Genomic DNA, 18,171 nt, shown 5'->3' with positions numbered 1-18,171 from the left:
AATCCAGCTCGTTCCACCCGTGCCACGGGCAGGGACACCTTCCACTCTATCCCACACTGCTCCAGTCTGGCCCTGGACACTTCCATGTTACCAGTTTGGGGTTTGCAGCTGGAGGAAAGAGGGAGTGTGGAAATCGAGGGGGTGACAGGGATCTCTGCGCCCACAAAGTGCTCCTTGAGGCCAGTGTCGGATAAATGGATGCAGACCAGTCCCAAATATATTTAGCCTGAAAAGCAGGAGGAGGTTCTGGGAACAGCTTTGCAGTGGGAATAATGGTGGTGAAACATCTCAGGGTGCAACTTGATATGTGTTTGAAAGGAATTCTAGAGAATTTGCAAAGGCTGGAGGCTGCAGCAGCCTGGGAAATCCCTCCACCTGATGTTCCACTTTACTTTGAACCCTTAAAGGTAATTTCCTGCAAAACATTAAATTCCCAAATTTCTCAGCTCAGAGTGCAAAGAGCCTTCTACAATGGGGTTTATCCCCCAAGGTTTTAAAGAGTCATAAAGTATTTAGAGATTTTTAGACAGGGCTTTCTCCGTGCCAGGATAATTGTGATCAGCGTGGGAAGGAGAACGGACAGAAAGCTCCACGGTATTTCCACGGGCTGCTGGGCCAGCCGGCCTGACCTGCGGGCCTGGCATGTCCCTGTCCCCAGGCTAGGCTACCCCGAGGACAGCAGCAGGAATTTCTGCATGGAAAGGCTGCTCAGGCCTTGGCAGGGGCTGCCCAGGGAGCTTTGCAGTGCCCATCCCTGGAGGTGTCCCAGGAAGGGCTGGAGGTGGCACTCAGTGCTCTGGGCTGGGGACAAGGTGGGCATTGGCACAGCTGGGACTCCATGGGCTGGCAGGGATTTTCCAGCCTCGATGATTCTGCCATTCCGAGGGCAGCAGGTGGCCCAGAGCCCCTTCCCTCGGTGCCCCGGTGGCTGCAGGGGGCGACAGGCGCTCGCTCACCGCGGCCTCTCCGCTGCACGCCAACCCCGGGGGGCGTGAGGGGAGAACGACGAGCCCCCTCACGACGCCGGGCTGACCCCCCCCCGTTGCCTTTCCCCGCGGGGTCGCCCGAGCCCGTCCTTCCCCTTGCCTCGTTCGGGCCCAGCCGGGCTGCGGGAGGCGCAGAGGGGAGCGGGCGGCGCTCCCGGGGCTCCGAGGGGCTGCGGGCCCCTCACGGCCACTTCCGCCCGCGGGGGAGGCGCCGCCGCCAGCGCCCACGTGACCTAACGCAGCACCGCGCCGCCTCGCTTTACCGCCCGTATCCCTCCGCTCGCCGCTTCCCCCCCTCCCCCGCCCCCTCCGTGGGGCGAGGGGGGCCGGCGGGCAGAGGGGTACGGACGGCGCGCGCAGCGCGATCCGTCCCCCCGGTCCTCGCGGTGCGCCGCTTCTCCGCTCCTCCGGTGGCGGGGTGGGAGGGACTACTTTGTGTGTTGGCGGATGCGTCGCGTGGGCGTGGCGGCGCCGCCCGCCGTCCCTCTCGGAAGCCGCGGCCATGATGGGCGCCCCGCGCCGGCGAGCGCTGCGGGCCGGGGGATGAGCGCGGCCGTGCCGCCCTGAGGAGCCGCCGCCGGGAAGAGCCGAGGGAGCGACCGCCCGGCCCCCGGGGCGGGGAGCGGAGCGGGGCCGGGCCGGGGGCGCGCCCCGCGCCGCTGTCACCATTGCCGGGGCCCGGAGCGCCGCAGAGCTGCTCCCCCCGCCGCCGCCGCGCTCGCCCCAAACACGGCGGCGGCGGCGGCACCGCCCGCAGGGGCTCGGCGCGGCTCCCGACGCGCTCGGAGGAGGAGGAGGAGAAGGAGGAGGAGGAGGGAGCAGCAGCCGGTGCCGCCGCCGGGAGCCGGGCCCGCCCGGGGCTGAGCCGCCGGAGCATCAGCGCCCGGGGCCGCCCGGTGGTGCCTCGCGGCCGCCGCCCGGGCCCTGCGCGCTGCCCCGGAGCGGCCCCCGGCTGCCAGACATGACCGCCATCATCAAAGAGATCGTCAGCAGGAACAAAAGGCGATACCAGGAGGATGGCTTCGACCTGGACCTGACCTGTATCCTCCTCCCGCTCCTGCTCCCGCACGTCCCGCGATTGCATCAGACCCGCGCGGCGTTACCTAACGCGCTGCCCCCGGCCGCTCCGCCGCCGGGGCTCGCCCGGGCCGCCGCGCCCTCCCCCGCCGCCGCCTCGGCCGCCTTTTGTCCGGGCCCGGCAGATTAACGGGAGCTCCAGGATTAACGCCAGCGCTCCTTGCCGGCCGGCCCGCGGCCCCCCCCGAGCCGCCGAGGGGCCGTGCCCCCCTTCCCCCCGGCCCCGGAGCCCCTGGCCGCTCCGGAGCAGCCACTTATCTCCGGCTCTGCTGGCTTTTGGGCTCACGCAGCAAATGCGCCCGACCCGCCGTGATTTGCGTGCACAGCGCTTTATAGATATATATTTTTTTTAAATTTAGTAACTCGTGTTGCGATTATAATCGCGGCAGGCCTGTGGCTTTCCTCGGGTTGCTTCAGTGGAAGCCTGTGTCCTCTGCCCTGATTTCCAGCCCTCCGCTAAGGCAGAGCTGTACCTTAGGATGCAGCAAGGCTCTCCATGACAAGAGGTGGCAATCGCTCCTTCCAAATTTAAAACCAAAAAAAACCAAAACAGCCAAAACCCACCATTTTTTTCCCGGTGAACTGCACGAGGATGTGTCACAAACGGGTCTCATCGAGGAGGATTGTATAGAATACTTATTCTGGAATAAGTAATTAGCGTGCAATTACGGCTAATGAGGCAAAACCCGGTGTGTAGTTTTGGTGGCCTTTGGAACAGATGTGTTGGAGCGGCGTCGGGCAGATGTTTAGCTTGGAATGCCCTGCGGGGTTCATGGTGGGTACGGGCTCTGCTGTCGGCAGGGTCTTGCTCCGTGGTGGGGAAAGACTGGTGCTGTGGGAAAGATTTTGGGGCAAGAACTTTGCTTAGAAGTTGGAAAAATGAATACTGACAGTAGTGCTCAGAGCTGGTCTCCCTGTGGAGAGATGTTTCTGTTCTGCAAGGCGATTAGGTGGAAATGTATTGGGTTTTGGAGCAATTACATTGAGGTCTGAGCAAGTGCTCCAAATAAATCCAGTTTTTGAGCAGGATCAAAGCTGATGAAAGCTGTAGCTAGTACAGAGCTCTTGCTTTTGCATTGAGCCTTGGCCTAAAATTTTGGTGGCTTTAAAACAGCCTGAAATGTTCTGGACTTCAGCAAGTGGCTGCTTAGCTTTTAGTTAAAAACCCAAGAGCTCTGGTTCGTTATTCCTGCATTATGTTTGTAGTAAAAATACTTTTAGGCCTGGATTTTTAGGTGTTTGCACTTGGTGATTTTGTTGGCTTTGTGTAAAGAGTTAAGTGGTGGCAAAACCAAAAGGTTTTGCCATCACAGTTGAAGAGTTTGGTGTTTCAGGCATCTTTGCCCAGATGTGCCCTTGGTAGGGAGAGATATTTTGACCAAACACATCTTTTTAACTGGTCATATGCTCCCAGCAAGAAAATTAGTGAGTGCTGAACCTCGACTTTCTTGCTCAAGATTTCCTAATGATGTGTCAAATGATGGTTGCTTATTTTTAATTTTTATTCTTAGAATTTTATGTTAAAAGAGGCTGTTACACTGTGCTTAGGCTGGTGTTTCTAAAAGGAGCAGCTGGCTACAGTTCTGCCATGAAATTTGTGGAAAAGATGGTATGGTTTCTTTAATGATAAAAAAAATCAGAGGAAGAATTGGGTTTTTTTTTTGTAGCTGCACATTTTGAACAGATAATTAATGAATGAAGACTTCTGCCTGTGCAGTGGCTTTGCTTGAAGGCTGATGTTGCTGCAGAAGTGAAAGTTGAATTTTTTTCATCACTTTTTGCAGGCTTCTTTTTGCAGAGCTCCCATGGAATTGTTCCTCACCATTCCTGGTAGCTGGGAATAACCTGTTTATTCCTTACACACATGGCCATGGATATTAAGGGGATACAATTATGTGATATTAAGGGGAAAAAAGAGAAAACCTGAAGCCCAGGTGAGGCATGGTAGGAGGACCAGATGTTAGAGATGCCTGCTTAGTTCAGGGTAGCTGCCTCTGTCCAGCTGAAAGGAAAGGCAGCCAGGAGTTGGGCATTTGGCTGGGCTCTGGGAAATGGAGGTGTGGGTTCCTCCTGCAGCTCCAGAACGCTCAGCAGCTGCTGCTCACCTGGGCTTTGGGAGCTGGAGAGTGAAGGGAACTGCAGTGAGCTGCCTGTGTTCTGTGCTCTGCCCTTTCCCCTGCCCCTCTGTCTTAATGTCCCCTGTGATCAGAGATTTTTGGGCATGGATATTATCCAGAGGCCTTGCAGGAACTCCTGGGTGCCAGAGGCAGGCTGGGCGAGGTGCTGGAGTGCCAAAATCCTTGGTTGGGCTGTGTCAGATCCTTCTAAAAGTGATCTTGATGTATGTGCAGTACAGGACGTTGTGCTTGGAGCCCTCAGTTCCCGAGGAGCTGGTTAAGAATCCTTGTGTGTGTAATGTGGGATTTCAGCAAAGGGAGACAGCATCTTCCCAAAATCAGTGCAGGGTATGAAAATGGGCCTGTGTGTCTTTAAAAACCACACTGCTGCTGCTTGTCATCTAATCAGATGGTCTCTCTGAGCACTCTTTATGCACATCTTGGACAAAAATGTTCTGAACTTACAAGAAGAAAGGGTTTTAAAGGTGGGGACATTAAATCAGCTGTTTAATGCTTCAGATGTTTCTTTCTGCTTTATTTGGGTTTTAATTAATTTCTGCAGTACTGGATACTTTTTGGTGCCCATGGGTACGAAGCAAAGTTTGGATTCATGTCTTTCTTCTCTGATGGTTGCATTTCTTGATGCTGCAAGCACCAGAATGTTTTCTGAGGTACTCTGTGTGTTATTTCTGAAATTGTGCAGCTTGGTGATGCCCCCTTCACTGCAGGGAACAGCAGAGAGAAAACATTTCCATGCAGCAGTGCATGGATTGCCTGTATCTTAAGAGCTCTTGAGTGTGAGTTTAGCAAGTGGGGAAAAAACCATGTAACTGCTTCTTGTGCCAGTCCTAGCTCGGGTTAAACTTTGTCTCGTGTCCCCAGGCCTTCTGACAGGGGTGCAAACGGGCAGCTAGGCTGAGCCTAGGGCTTGACTGAAGCATGTGGAGCTCGTGACCTACATAGTGCTACAAACTGCAGCAACGTTCAGGCAGAGGAGATGTTGGGAGCAGTTTACACGTCTCACACGTCCTTTGTCTCGTGGAATGAAAGGCAGGGAATGCTGAAATTGCTGGAGGAAGCTCCTTAGAATCTCTTACTGCTTTATGCTGTTTGCAGTCCTAAAGCTCTTTGCATTTTTAATGAAATTTTAAATTATGGGACTTGACTCAAAATGGCTCAGCTTCCAGGAAAAAAAAAATAAAAGTGAATTAGTGGCATGAGGTCTATACTGTGTTTAAAAATAGAGCCCGAGCTGGAAATGCCATTTGTTTAAAAGACTTGGTCTCGTTTTAAAATTGAAGTTTGTTAGAGGTTTTGTAACGAGTTTGTCTTGCACACAAGCACAGGGAGGGTTTAGAAGAAACTAGAAGAGACCAACTGGCAATGCATTTTATTGGTGGGAAAGTATTTCTTTGTTCTGAAGTAAACCATGTTCCTTAACAAGTGTTTAGAGCCCAGTAGACTCATTTTGCTTCTGGAGCCTGGGATGATGTTGGGTTTTGGACAAGATTAGTGCCAGTTTTGCTCTGAATTAATCTCAGAAGTCTGTTTGCATAGAGAGCGCTGCAGCAGCCCTGCTGGCTGGGGACTCAGCAGAGTTTCAGTTCCCTGCTTGGTACAGGTTGTGTTTGATCCCAGGAAGATTGCTCTTTCTGCACTTAGCAAGGATGAAAGGGTTTGACCTGTCCAGATGGAGAAAGCGAGGTGGTGGTTGCTGCAAATGTGTTCCTGCATTTTCTCTTCTGGGATTTGACATGGGCTAGGTGGTTCACTGCTCCTCACAACCCAGAACACCCCAAGCCCTGTGCCCCAGTTGTGTGGATAGGGGTGTTGGACAGCTAAAGCCTTCAAACCCCACACTCCAGCAGGTGCTGTGGGGTGCAATCCCCTCCAGAGTCACCGAGCCCCTTCCTGCCCTGCTTTTCCACTGCTTTTGTTCAGAAAGGGACTTAGGAAAAGCCCTCACAAATTACAGCTTGTCCCTTTGCATTTGTTTAAATGTAATGCAGGATTCTTAGGGAAAGGCTTCAGCTTGGATCATCAGAAATTTTCAGTGTGTGTGGACACTGTTTGCACAAGCTAAACTCCAAATTAACAAATACCTGCCTGTGCACACTCTGAAGTAGGCAGAAGGAGCTGAAGTGGTGGCTGTGTGTTCTTCTCAAGGTGGGCAGAGAAATGAGTTGGGCCTGCATATTTCTTATATGGTGACCTCTTAGAAAATGCCCAGCCAAAGTGATTAATGATTGGAGCCTGGTTTTAAGCTCAGTGGAGTGTGTGAAGTCTTCAGAACATCCAGAGCTTTGCTGTTAAATATGAAGAGGGTAATGTTGAATCAAATGCCAGCTTTGCTAGGACCAGCACTGGGTCTGAGTGTTTTTTAAGGGAAAATCCAAGTTTTCTCTTGCTTGCACTATGACTGATGAGGTGTTGGCACTCAAGGAGTTACTTTGTGGGGCTTGCTCGCTGAGGACAGTTCTGTCACTGTTGAGGACTTGTGGAAATCCCACCCCACACTCTTGTGTGGTTGACTGGCCAGCCCCAACACTGGGTCCAGCTGGAGTCTTGGAGGGTGGTGAATTTTGGAAATGCATCTTTCTAGGAATCTGCGCTGCTCAGGAAAGAGCCTTTCTGTCCACAGGATCATTCCATCTGCCTTCCCCTGACCTGGGAGAGGATGGAGCCTTGTGTGTGGAGCTTATGCAACACTGGAGCTGCTGTTGCTGCTGCAGTAGAATACATGCACAGAGATTAGCTGGCTCTAGATAACTGCTAGGCTGGGGCTCGCAGATTTCTCTGGGACAAAATTCCTGTTGCTGCCTACTCAGTGCTGCACTTAAGACACCAAGAAGAGCTTGCTTGTCTTACCAAAGTGTTCTGGAGCACAGTGACTGCTGTAGAGACAGTGAGTATTGATGTCTTAAAACACTGTGTAGAGGAATACAGAATTATCTTCATTTTCTCCCGTAAGAGAGGTGGCTGTACTCTCCATTCTCTTCCTTGTAGGTTGGTTTGGACACCTCTTTGTTGTGGAAGCAATTGATATAATTTATTCAGTAATAATACGCCTGAAATGATGTTGTGTTAAAACCCCCCTGTGCTAAAAAGCATAAAGCCAAAACTAAACTTCAGGGAGTACAAATACCAAGTTGAAATATTATATGTAAAGCTTCTGTCCACCAAGTTTTTGCAGGTTGTGAATCGCTGAATAGTTCCTTAAATGAAATTATATTTATAATGGATTAATGTTGTTGCCATATTAATGCTGCATAAGCTGACAAATTATACCCTGGTACCTTAGCCAGAATCTTCCCCTACAACAGGTTTAAACATGAAAATGGTTGTTGTATAATGATTTAAAGGACAATTGCTGTGTTCTGACAAACTGGAAGAGAAGGGAGGGAATAGGCAGCTGAGCTGTCAAATCCCTTAATTACATTAGAGACCAAAGATACTGTCATTACTCATAACTAACTCCCAGAGCCCAGCTCCTTTCTAGTTTGGAGCAACTCAGAGCTCTGTGTGATTTTTATTCATTTACTGTGCCTGATACAGGGTGGATGTTGGGAGGTTAATTTATTGCATGGCTTTTTCAGGCAGGAAAATAGGATATATAGCCTGGAGTTGTGTATAGTAATTCCTGGATATGCCCTGTGCCTCATCTTAAATCCTAGGGGAAGTGTGGGCTCCTTTGATTTGGCACTTGGGTGAAGATTTTTTGGGATTAAAGCTGTGTGAGTTTGTGCTTTCCTGTGAGTTACTGGAATGGCAATTTGTGGGCTGTAAGAAGGGAATTTATTTGGAAATGTGGCCCTGTAGAGCAGGATGTCTCCTGAAACATGGATTATTTGTGGGTGGTTGACTCTCCTTTGGGTTCTTTTAGTTTTTGGATGTGTCTTAGGCCCAGGTTGATATTTCAGATGTAAACAAATCCTTGTTCCAGTTTCTAATTCAAGCCAGCATCCTCTTTGCTTCTGTCGTCATCTGCCTCGTTTGCTGTCTTGCCTGTGAGGCCCTGGAAAAAAAAAAAAAAAGGCATTTTTGTAGAATGGAAGTAAATAATTGTGCAATTAGGCCCTGTATCATGCTGCATAAATCTAGGTTATCTTAATAACGATTCTTAGGCAATGTAGCTCAAGTGGTGGCTCTGTGATTCAAATGGTAATTGACTGTGCAGCTAAAAAAATTAAACTCAACTGCTCTGTGTTTGGGATGATGACTATTGCAAAAGCTGGCATTGTTCCCTTTAAAGATGAACTCCCAGCTCCACAGCCCCAGCGTGCAGCAGTGCAGAAAAACTGCTTAATATCCAGTTTTTTGTAGTGAAGTGCTTAAGAAATGTCTTTATAAACTTAATTCTGCCTTTGTGGAGCTGTAGTATAATAGCTTTTAATTGCATGATTAATTTTCTTAGAGGCCTCTGCTTAATTCATTGCATTGCCTGGGTATATATTGGGCTACAACTGAAGAGTTGTGTATTTTCTGTTCTTTCATTTCTTGTGTGGGTGAGTTAGAGAAGTAATGTCCTTTTTTTATGCTAACATTTAGAGGAGGGAAACACCAGATCTCATTTGGATAAAATTATCTACTTGGGGCTTATTGTTTGAGTAGTGGCTTATTAGAATGTCCTTGTGTCTTGTTTTGCCACTCACCTTTATTTTCTTTTGACCCACCCCACACACATTAAGGTTTGATAAATCCATACAAAGCCTACTTTTTGTAGTTTCTGTTCTGTGAAGGTTTTTAGTGTGCTGTATTTGTCCTGCAACCCCGGAGCTATTTTAAATTCCCTTGTCTCTGAAAGTTTTTGGATGTTCTTTCAGGCTTGCAAAAAGTTGAGTCTGAGCCATTTTTCACTTCCTGTCAGTAAATATCAAAGTAGTGACTCTTCTGTGCTGGCTTCTCTTTGGTGAATAAAATTCCTGTGTTTTTCTGGGGGTGTTTGAGGTTAGGACATGCTTAAGTACACAGTGGTGGTTCAGGGAGATCCTGCAAAGTGGGGTGGTGCACTGGGAACACACGGTGACATCTCACAGCTCTGCTTGAAAGAGCTCATGCTGCGTTGGGTGGTTAAAACAGGTCAGTTTGGCACTTAAAAACTCAATTTGAGATGTGGTAGTCCAGCTTCTCACAGCATTGGCTCCTCTCGAGGGGATCTGCTCAGTCCCTCCTGTCTTGCCTCATGTGCACAGCTGGATGTGGCACCCGATGCTCTGGTTTGGGTGACAGGGTGGGGGTCAGTCACAGGGTGGATTTGATGATCCCAGAACATTTTCCAACCTCAGTGATCCTGGGATTCTGCACCATCATCCTTGGGCCACCATGTGTTGTTGCAGCTTGTTGGGATGCCAGGCTGGCTATGGAAAGATGGGATGTGGCCTTTCCAAAATGTCAGCAGAAACAAAAGAACTTTCTTCCCTGGACCTCTGCATGTTTCCCTCTGGAAATCTGTTGGGATTGTAGGTCTGGATTTGGGGTTGAGTTAGGGAGTTCAGGCCCAGTCTCTGCCTTCACAGCTGCAGGGTTCTGTCAAACTTTGGATCCAGAACACAGAGTCTGATGCATCATTTGTTAGGCTCCTGTTTGCTCTTAGCTCTTTCTGAATGGGAAGGGCAGCTTTTCTGTGTCCTTTAGTATGGTCAGCTATTTTAGAGGGGTTTCATGGGCTGGGAGGGATTCACAAGGACCATCAGAGTCCAGCTCTGGGCCTTGCACAGGACACCCCAGCAATCCCACCCTGTGCCTAAGAACATTGTCCAGGCATTTCTTGCAGCTCTACACAAGAGCTCTTGTTTCCTTTCCTCGCTGCATGCTTTTGTATCTTTATTTGTGATTCCAGACCACTTTGAAATGGAAGTTTCAGGTGCCTTTTTCTCAGCCTTTGTCACTACAAACTGTTCTCTAGAGCAGCCATCATCTCTCATGCCTTTGTTACCATTTTTGCTATTTATGCTGTGAGGTCTGTGGGTTTTTTTCCCCCAATCTTAACGTGACCCCATTAACTCTTCATCAAAGCCTCCATATGGCTGAGAGTTCCTGGACACATTTCCTACACCCCACAGATGAAGGGAGAGACTCTTGCTCTGGGATGGCTCCCAAATGCAATATAATGAGCAGGTCCAGAAGTGAGTTGTGGATGTAGACAACTTGGCATATCCTCCTGGGGCATCTTGTGATTTATTTCTTTGTGCTGTGAGAATTTGAGTTCCCCTCCAGACCTTTGTCAGCCCCATGACCTCGTGTGGGCAGGTTTGCCTCCTGGATATGAAGGAGTTGCAGTTACTCCTTATCTGGGTTGTTGCATTTAAATTGCAGCTGGAAGCTTAAAAAACCCCTAAAAAATTGGGGGGAAAAGAGTCATTGTTGGAATATAGAGCATCAAGGGGTTAAATGCATTTCTTCTAAATGATAAAATGTTTCAGCCACATCTGAGTTGGTCCCTTTGCTTGTTGTTTAAGGCACAGATGGTAGAGTTGACAAGTGCAGCTGGCTGGCTACAAGGAATCCTCCTTTGCTCTGAAGAACTTTCTTCCTGTTCATTTCCTCTATACTTCCTGATGATCTAGGCTCCTAGAAAAATACTAAACTTATTTAACGTTTCATGCTGGCTAGTGGAAATGCTGCCTGTTAAATAAAGAAGGCACTCATGGGTACAGCTTAAACAGCATGTATGTCAGGAAAGTCTTCTAGATTTGCCTGGGTATATTTTCCTATGTCATTTTCTTTTTTGTTGTTGGGATGCTGTCAAGCAAATGGCACTAATAAGAGCTTGGCCATTTGTCAGGGCTCTTAAATCTGTTTGAGGATGGAGTGTGGACACTTCTTGTAACACTCCCCCTGTAGCTCCAGGCTGTCAAGCTGTTGAACAGTTAGAGCAGTGCTGATTTTTTTTCTCCCTTGCTGTTGCTCTGTGGACTTGTTTAAGCTGGAGTTAAAGAGCTGGAAGTCACCAGGGGAACGTTTCAGCCTAGCTGTGCTGCCAGACCACCTCACACAGCTCCTGCAGCCGGAGTTCTGAAACCTGCAGGCTAATTCAGACAGCAAAGCAACTTTGGGAGCCTTCAAAGCCATGCTGTCCTCTGCTCCTGGGCTTTGCTGTCAAACAGGACGTGGCAGTGACAGCTTGGCCACCCCGTGCTGGTGGCTGGGTCCCCTCGCAGGCAGGAGGGTGAGGGTGACACGGAGCAGAGCTGGCAGCAGATGAGGAGTGGGCTGGTGGGGAGCAGATTAAAGCAGGGCCAAACCTCCCCTAGCCTGAACTGGAAGTGAAAATTAGCATTCCTGGCAGTTGTGAAGCTTTTTTCAGGCTGTAGATTCCTCGATTTAAGGCTGTTCTTTGTTAAATGAAATTCCAATTTGGGAGCCGGGAGCTCAGGGTTGGGAGAAATGGACTGTTGTTGTTTTATTTGCAGGTGTCAGGTTCAGGGTGTGCAGAAAGGTTTTTAGCTCCAGAGCACAACTTGAATAGCTCCATCATTCACAGCTTTGGGAATATTCATCTTCTTGGAAATTTCCTTTCTACAGAAAGATGAAATCTGATGCTTGCTAGATCTTCCTGAAGCCCTTGATTCACAGAATCCCAAAATGGTTTGGGCTGGAAGGAACCTGAAAGCTCATCCAGTTCCACCCCCTGCCATGGGCTGGGCCACCTTCCATGGTGCCAGGTGGCTCCAAGCCCTGTCCATCTTCACCTTGGACATGCCAGGGATCCAGGGGCAGCCACAGCTTCTGTGGGCACCCTGTGCCAGGGTCTGCCCACCCTCTCAGGAAAGAATTTCTTCCCAATATCCAATATAAACCTTCTGTCTGTCAGTGGGAAGCCGTTCCCCCTTTTCCTTTTGTTCCAGGCCCTTGTAAATAATAAATATTTGTAAAATTGCAAAGGGCTGTGAGTTTTAAAGTTGTTTTTCGTTTGTGTTTTGATGTAAAACCTGTCTCAGTGTTGGGTTTAAAAAGCTGTGTGTAAATTCTGAAGCACTGAATGCTCTGGCCTGCCTGTAAAATAGGAGATGAGGTAATTTGCTCTCTGTTTTCCTGTTATAGCCACCTTAAGAGTGGAGTGAGGATCAGGGGTTAAATACTTGGAAATATGGGACTTCATAAAATCACTCAGACATTCTAATGATGTTACAGTTACTAGCTGACAATGTTGATCACTGCAGGAAGAGCTGCAGCTGTTGGTTTTTGCAGCTTCCTTGTGACTCTTTAAGAATTAAGAATTGGTAAATGTTTTGCTATGCTTTTTTGGCCACTTTCCATTATTAGGAAAAAGTCTGAATTTGTGAGCAAAATCAGTTACAGGACCAACATGAGTAATTTACTTTTATATCTCTATGTATGTAAAAAATTGCAAGTGTATACTGCATATTCTTTAATTTGGTCTTGGCATAATGTGAATATATAGACAGCTATTTTTGAAAGTGATTATAACAGCTGATTTGCATAATGATCCAGGATTTTTCTCATAGCAACTGGAAAGACTGTCATCTTCAGCAATGTGGGAATGATTTCAGGCTTTAAGGAGAGTGTTTTGTTCAGTCTGTGAGCAGCATTAGAGCAAAGGCGTTTCTGCAGTGGCACATGGATTATTTGCAATGGTCTGGTTTCAGTATTGACAAATCATCATTGTGGCATTGGGTGATTTAGCAGATAATTGGATGTTGATTTTAAGGTTCCTTGGGCACAGCACGGTGTTGTCTTGGCTCCTTTGGAAGTGGAGTTGTGTAGTTGGTGATAAGACTTGAGTGGAGGACGGTGTTCTAGTGTTCTGCCTTGTGTGTCATGGGGCACCAGAGTACAGAAAAGGAGTAAAGCTGCCAGAGAGTGACCAAAGGAGGGACACAGGGATGGGGAAGGGTCTGCAGGGGCTGCATGAGGAGCAGCTGGGGACACTGGGATTGTTCACTGGAGGAGACTGAGGGCAGAGCTCACCAGGGGCTGCAGCTCCCATCTCTGCTCTCTGGGACAGGGACAGCACCCAGGGAATGGCTGGAGCTGGGCCAGGGCAGGTTTAGGTTGGATTTTAGGGAAAGGTTGTTCCCCCAGAAGTGCTGGGCACTGCCCAGACTCCCCAGGGAATGGGCACAGCCCCGAGGCTGCCAGAGCTGCAGGAAGGTTTAGACACTGCTCCAGGGATGCTCAGGGTGGGGTTGTTGGGGTGTCTGGGCAGGGACAGGAGCTGGCTCAGTGGTCCCTGTGAATCCCTTCCAGCTTAGGATATTTATGGTTCTGTGATCATGGGTCTGTCCATGGTAATTTTTTTTTTTTTTATTATCAGCACTAAAATCCCAGCTTCCATGTTTACAATACTGAGAAAGGAATGAGTACTTTAAAAACTGTTAAAGCCATTTTTTGGGAATGAGTATCTTAGGAAAGAGCTACTTTGGCAAAACGTGGTGGGATTTATTTCATGCTTTTTAAGAAGTCCATTTCAAATCCTTGTGGATCCTTGTGGCTTCCTTCCAACTCAGCATATCCTATGATCCTATGAAATTTTGGTAGTTACACCACTTTGGTTGACTTTGTTTTTACATGTGTTGAACAGACTCAGTAAATGACTGAGGCTTTTTCCATTTTTGTTTTCCTGTCTTAAAAAAAAAAAAAAAGCTTGGAATTGATAATGAGCTTGTTGCACGTTTTAAATGATCAGTTCTCCCAGATTTCTAAAATTAGCAGTATGGTTACCAATTTCATGATGACTCAGAGTTCTTCCTTTGAATGGAAGCCCAGCTTCCCAAGCTCCTGTGTAAGAAATCTCATCTTGGTAGTGAATATCTTAATTTCAGCTTTGGAAATCGATGTTAAATGAAGAGAGGTGTGAAAAGGGGTGTCTGGGAGCTGTTGTGTGTGGCTGGTGAGAGCAGAGCCTGCTGAAGGTGATGCTCAGTGGATGGTTGCTCTTGAACTGGTCCTTGCAGTGATCAGGGGCTGTCCCTGTCCCTGAAGAGGAGTTTCATTCCCCAGCATGGGGATACAAACAGGCTGGGAGGGGTGCAGGAACAATCATGCCCTCCACTTGCTGCAGATCTTGGGGTATCTTTTCACAGGATGAGTGGAAGAAGTTTGCTTTATGACAGCTTCTCCGTTTAAGTGACGAAACTTCAATTTCTGCTCAGAGATTTAATTCATCTGTGCAAACATCAGCACCACTTCCATTCTGTTCTTCCATCTTAGTGCTCCCTAAAGCAAAGGCATTCTTTGGTTGTTTTGAACCACCACAAGAGTTTCAAAGCAGCACATCAAGGCTGCCAGAACCCCAGGAGCACTTGGACAATGCTCTCAGGGATGCACAGGATGGGATTGTTGGGGTGTGTGTGCAGGACCAGGGTTGGGCAGGATCCCTGTGGGTCCCTTCCAGCTCGGGATATTTGATGGTTCTGCATTCTCTTCACCGTGCTGTCAGGAGTGTTTATGTCAGCATGTATTGAAAAGCCCCAAAATTCTCTTCCTCAGCAGTAAGAATGGGTTTGTGATTGCTGCTCGTGCTTCCCTTGGGAGCAGATGCAGCCTGGTGCCTGGAAGGGCGTCGCTGGGGCCGTGTCCTTTGGCACCAGCCCTGTGCAGACACCAGGGTGAGTCAGCAGTGGCTGTGAGCTGCATTCCAGTCTAATGCTTTGAGATAATCACTGAGGTGCTTCAGGACGATTATATTTAGGTGGGGGAGACATTGGCTTGCGTGTTTAAAAAAATTATCAGGTTTTTCTAAAAACAGCCCTTCCTCCCCATGAGGCTCACTGTTGGATATTTCGTTTTGAGCCAAGTTGAGTTGGGTTTTTGTGCTGTCAGGTTGCAAAGACCCAGATCACACAAAATAATTTTAGTGAATCAGCATCACAGGCTCACAGAATAGTTGGGATTGGAAGAGACCTCTGGAGATCATCCAGTCCAGCTCCCTCTCGAGGCAGAGTCACCTGGAGCAGCTGACACACGAGCACTTCCAGGTGGGCTTGGAATGTGTCCAGAGAGTGAGAAACTCAACACCCTCCCTGGGCAGTGCTCTGTTACCCTCCAGGGAAGTTTTCTTCCTCCTGTCAAGGTGGCCTCAGTAAATAGATTCATATTTCCCCCCCTCCACTCTATTTGAAGTATTTTTTCATTGTCCTTGCTGGAATATTGGGGAACACCTTTTGCAATTCCCACTTTTGGTTTAAAATGTAAAAATGATTCTAATGGTCACAGAATCATGGAATGGTTTAAGGGACCTTAAATCTCATGGTTTAAGGAACCTTAAAGTGCCACCCTCTGCCATGGGCAGGGACACCTTCCACTATCCCAGGCTGCTCCAAACCCTGTCCAGCCTGGCCTGGGGCACTGCCAGGATCAGCTGAAGCATTCCCAGTGCCTCCTGGTTGCCCAGGTGCTGATCAGTCAGTCCAAGGCTGCACTCCTGATCCTGGAGAGCTTTCCCAGCCTGCTGGCTGCTGTGGGGCAGTCGTGCAGCAGTTTGGGAGCAGGAATGGCTGGGAGCTGTGCCCTTGAGCCAGGGAGGGGAGCAGGGAGAGCTGGGAGCTTCCAGCAGCCTGGGAGCGCCCCGGTTATTTTGGAATTTTTTATCTGCCTGTGCCTGCGTGTTTGGAGGCTTTGGTGTTTGGAGCAGTGTGTGAGCAGGCTGGGAACGCTGCTGTTAAGATGTTCTGTTCCTTTGGCTCAGGGGGTGTGTCTGCCTCTCTTGCACCAGCTGGGAATCCTGGAAAGTATCTCCTGTCTCAGCCCCTGGGAGAGGAGAAGCATCTGAGCGTCAGCTATGGGCTGCAGTGCCTGAACAAATGTAGGAAAGCTCATGATTGCAAATAGAAGTGTGAGCAAGTCACTCACAATTCAGTGAAGTTTGGGCATCTGTCCCATGGGTGATGCTGCAGCTGAAACTGAGTTTTGTTTTGATGTGTCAAAATGAAATTGTTTTCCCCCTGTTGCCAGCATGAGGGTTTGTCTTCTACGAGAGGTGCTGTGGAAAGCAGACTGATATACTGGATTATTTTGCTGTGGTAATTTATGGTTTGTGTAGCCCTGCTGCTGAGAGCAGGATGCATGAGGATGGGCTTTGCAGGAGAAATGCTGGAATGGAACTGGGAGTAGGGAGGAATCGGGCTGAAATTGGGAAGGAGGAGGGAGTGATGGGGTGTATTAGCCAGGTAATTCAGTTAATATAGTATAAAACCAATTTCTTCTGCTTATGGCAGGGAATAACTGATAAAACAGTGAAGACATTGCTAATTATATTGCACCTTTTGTTAATTAAAGAGGTGTGAACTGTTTGCTGAGTAAAATAGATCAGAGGGAAATTCAAAGTTCGTGATTTGAGTTTATCCTAAGCTCTATAAGTTAAGCACTTTAATGTTTGGTTGGGGTTTTTTCCCAATATGTGTTTTTTTTTAGTGTTTGGGCAAGTACAGAATAAACTGGAAACCAGACACAAACCTGTTTCAGTGTCTGTATTTAAAGCAGTCACAAATATTTATTTGGCTTACTCCAAAGCTTTTTCATAGTTTTCTCTTTGTCTGTACAAATGATCTGTTCAATGGCCCAAGCAGACCAATGTCTATTAATACTTGGATTACAACACAGTAAATGCTAATTTCTTTTTTTTTTTTCCAAGAGTACAAAACTTTATTTCCGTGTATTCAGTTCCTAATGTTGTTCTGAAGCCTTGCAGTTAATGGTGTCAATGCAGAACTTGGTCTGTGCTGCTCTGCTCTTGAGGACTTGTGGGAATTTTGCAAGGGTGGAGTAGAGTAGTTTGTGTCCTACTTCAGGCTTTTCTTTGTGCACAAGTAACTGGAATTTTAGTATCTTGGAAGCCAATACAGTATCTCCCATTCTGATGTGATTATTCTTTGGAGCTTTGGTATATTTTGACCATGAAAATAAAAACAAATCTTAAAAGGGTAGGATAATTCAGGTTGAGAGGGCCCTCTGGAAATCACCTCCTCCAGCCCCCCTTTTTAAAGCAGGGCCAACTTCAAACATATCAAGCTTTGTTCTTGCTCCTGCTAAAATTAGTTTGAGGAGGAGTATGTTAATGTGGCAGGGTATGGGTTGTTTCGAGCTGCTGCTTTCATTTCTGGTTCACTCTTCAGCTGAGCTTTTTCACTACATTATCATTTCTAATAATGCTTTAAACTTGGGAGGACTTTCTTTTCTAGAACTCTGTTAAAAAAAAATCCATATATAATTTCACCATGGGGAAAATAAATACCAGTAATTTTCTAGCAGTTCTTTACTACATCAACTCTAAGTGTAAACTTAAAATTTTCTTATTTGCCCTTTTTCCTTAGCATTGATTTGTTTGGCTAAGAGGTACTTTTCTTAAATTCTTTTATCCTGGGTTGCCTTTGGCAAGTGAATTGCAGGTAGTTCAGAATAAGAAATGAGAATATTTGTTCAGAAGTGGGTGATTGTTGGTTTTTTTTTTTTTTATAAGGTATATAATCCTTTTCAGATCTGCACATTCCCACCTATTGCATGCAATCTGTTGAGTTGTTGCTCTGATTTGGGTACAGTTACACATTTGATTAATATCCATTTAATGCTTTTGTAGGCATTTCACATGCTTTATAAATATTTCCATGACTTGCATATTCAGATATTTATCCAAACATAATTGCTATGGGCTTTCCTGCGGAGAGGCTTGAAGGAGTGTACCGGAACAACATTGATGATGTAGTAAGGTAAGGCTTTCTTTTTCTTTTCCTTAACTTATAAAACTTGGAATAATCTTTTCTACACTCATTTATGTCCTGCTGAGGAAAGGCTGTGTTCCTGACTTGTAGAAATGCTGAGATATTTTTTACATCTTGTAGATATTGCCTTAATAGCTATCCTGAAAAGTGCTGGAAACAACAAAAAATGGGCAGGCTGCTGTTCTGGGTTGATCTCAAATGCATATAATCTGCTTTTTTAATGGGAAAATTTGACTACAGTAACTTGTGTTGGAGTAAAAAGAGGTTATTTACTTATAGAAAGACATCAATCCAATGGCTCTCTTCAGTGTC

General features: G+C 47.4%; 1 protein-coding gene across 1 annotated transcript in view; it reads left to right on the top strand.

Moving 5' to 3' along the window:
• The first annotated feature begins 1,788 nt into the window (after nucleotides 1-1,788).
• The window catches only part of PTEN (phosphatase and tensin homolog), a 48,599-nt gene continuing 32,216 nt past the window's right edge, over nucleotides 1,789-18,171 (top strand). Inside the window, exons 1-2 of the mRNA XM_041473086.1 lie at nucleotides 1,789-2,026; nucleotides 17,763-17,847. Of these exons, the coding sequence (XP_041329020.1) occupies nucleotides 1,948-2,026; nucleotides 17,763-17,847 (164 nt within the window). The 5' untranslated portion in view covers nucleotides 1,789-1,947. The remainder of the gene's footprint in view (nucleotides 2,027-17,762; nucleotides 17,848-18,171) is intronic.

This window comes from Pyrgilauda ruficollis, unplaced genomic scaffold (assembly GCF_017590135.1).
Source record: "Pyrgilauda ruficollis isolate IOZ18807 unplaced genomic scaffold, ASM1759013v1 scaffold11, whole genome shotgun sequence".
Classification (NCBI taxonomy): Eukaryota; Metazoa; Chordata; class Aves; order Passeriformes; family Passeridae; genus Pyrgilauda; species Pyrgilauda ruficollis.
The sequence above is the reverse complement of the archived record's forward strand: the minus strand, read 5'-3'. Positions and strand labels throughout refer to the sequence as shown.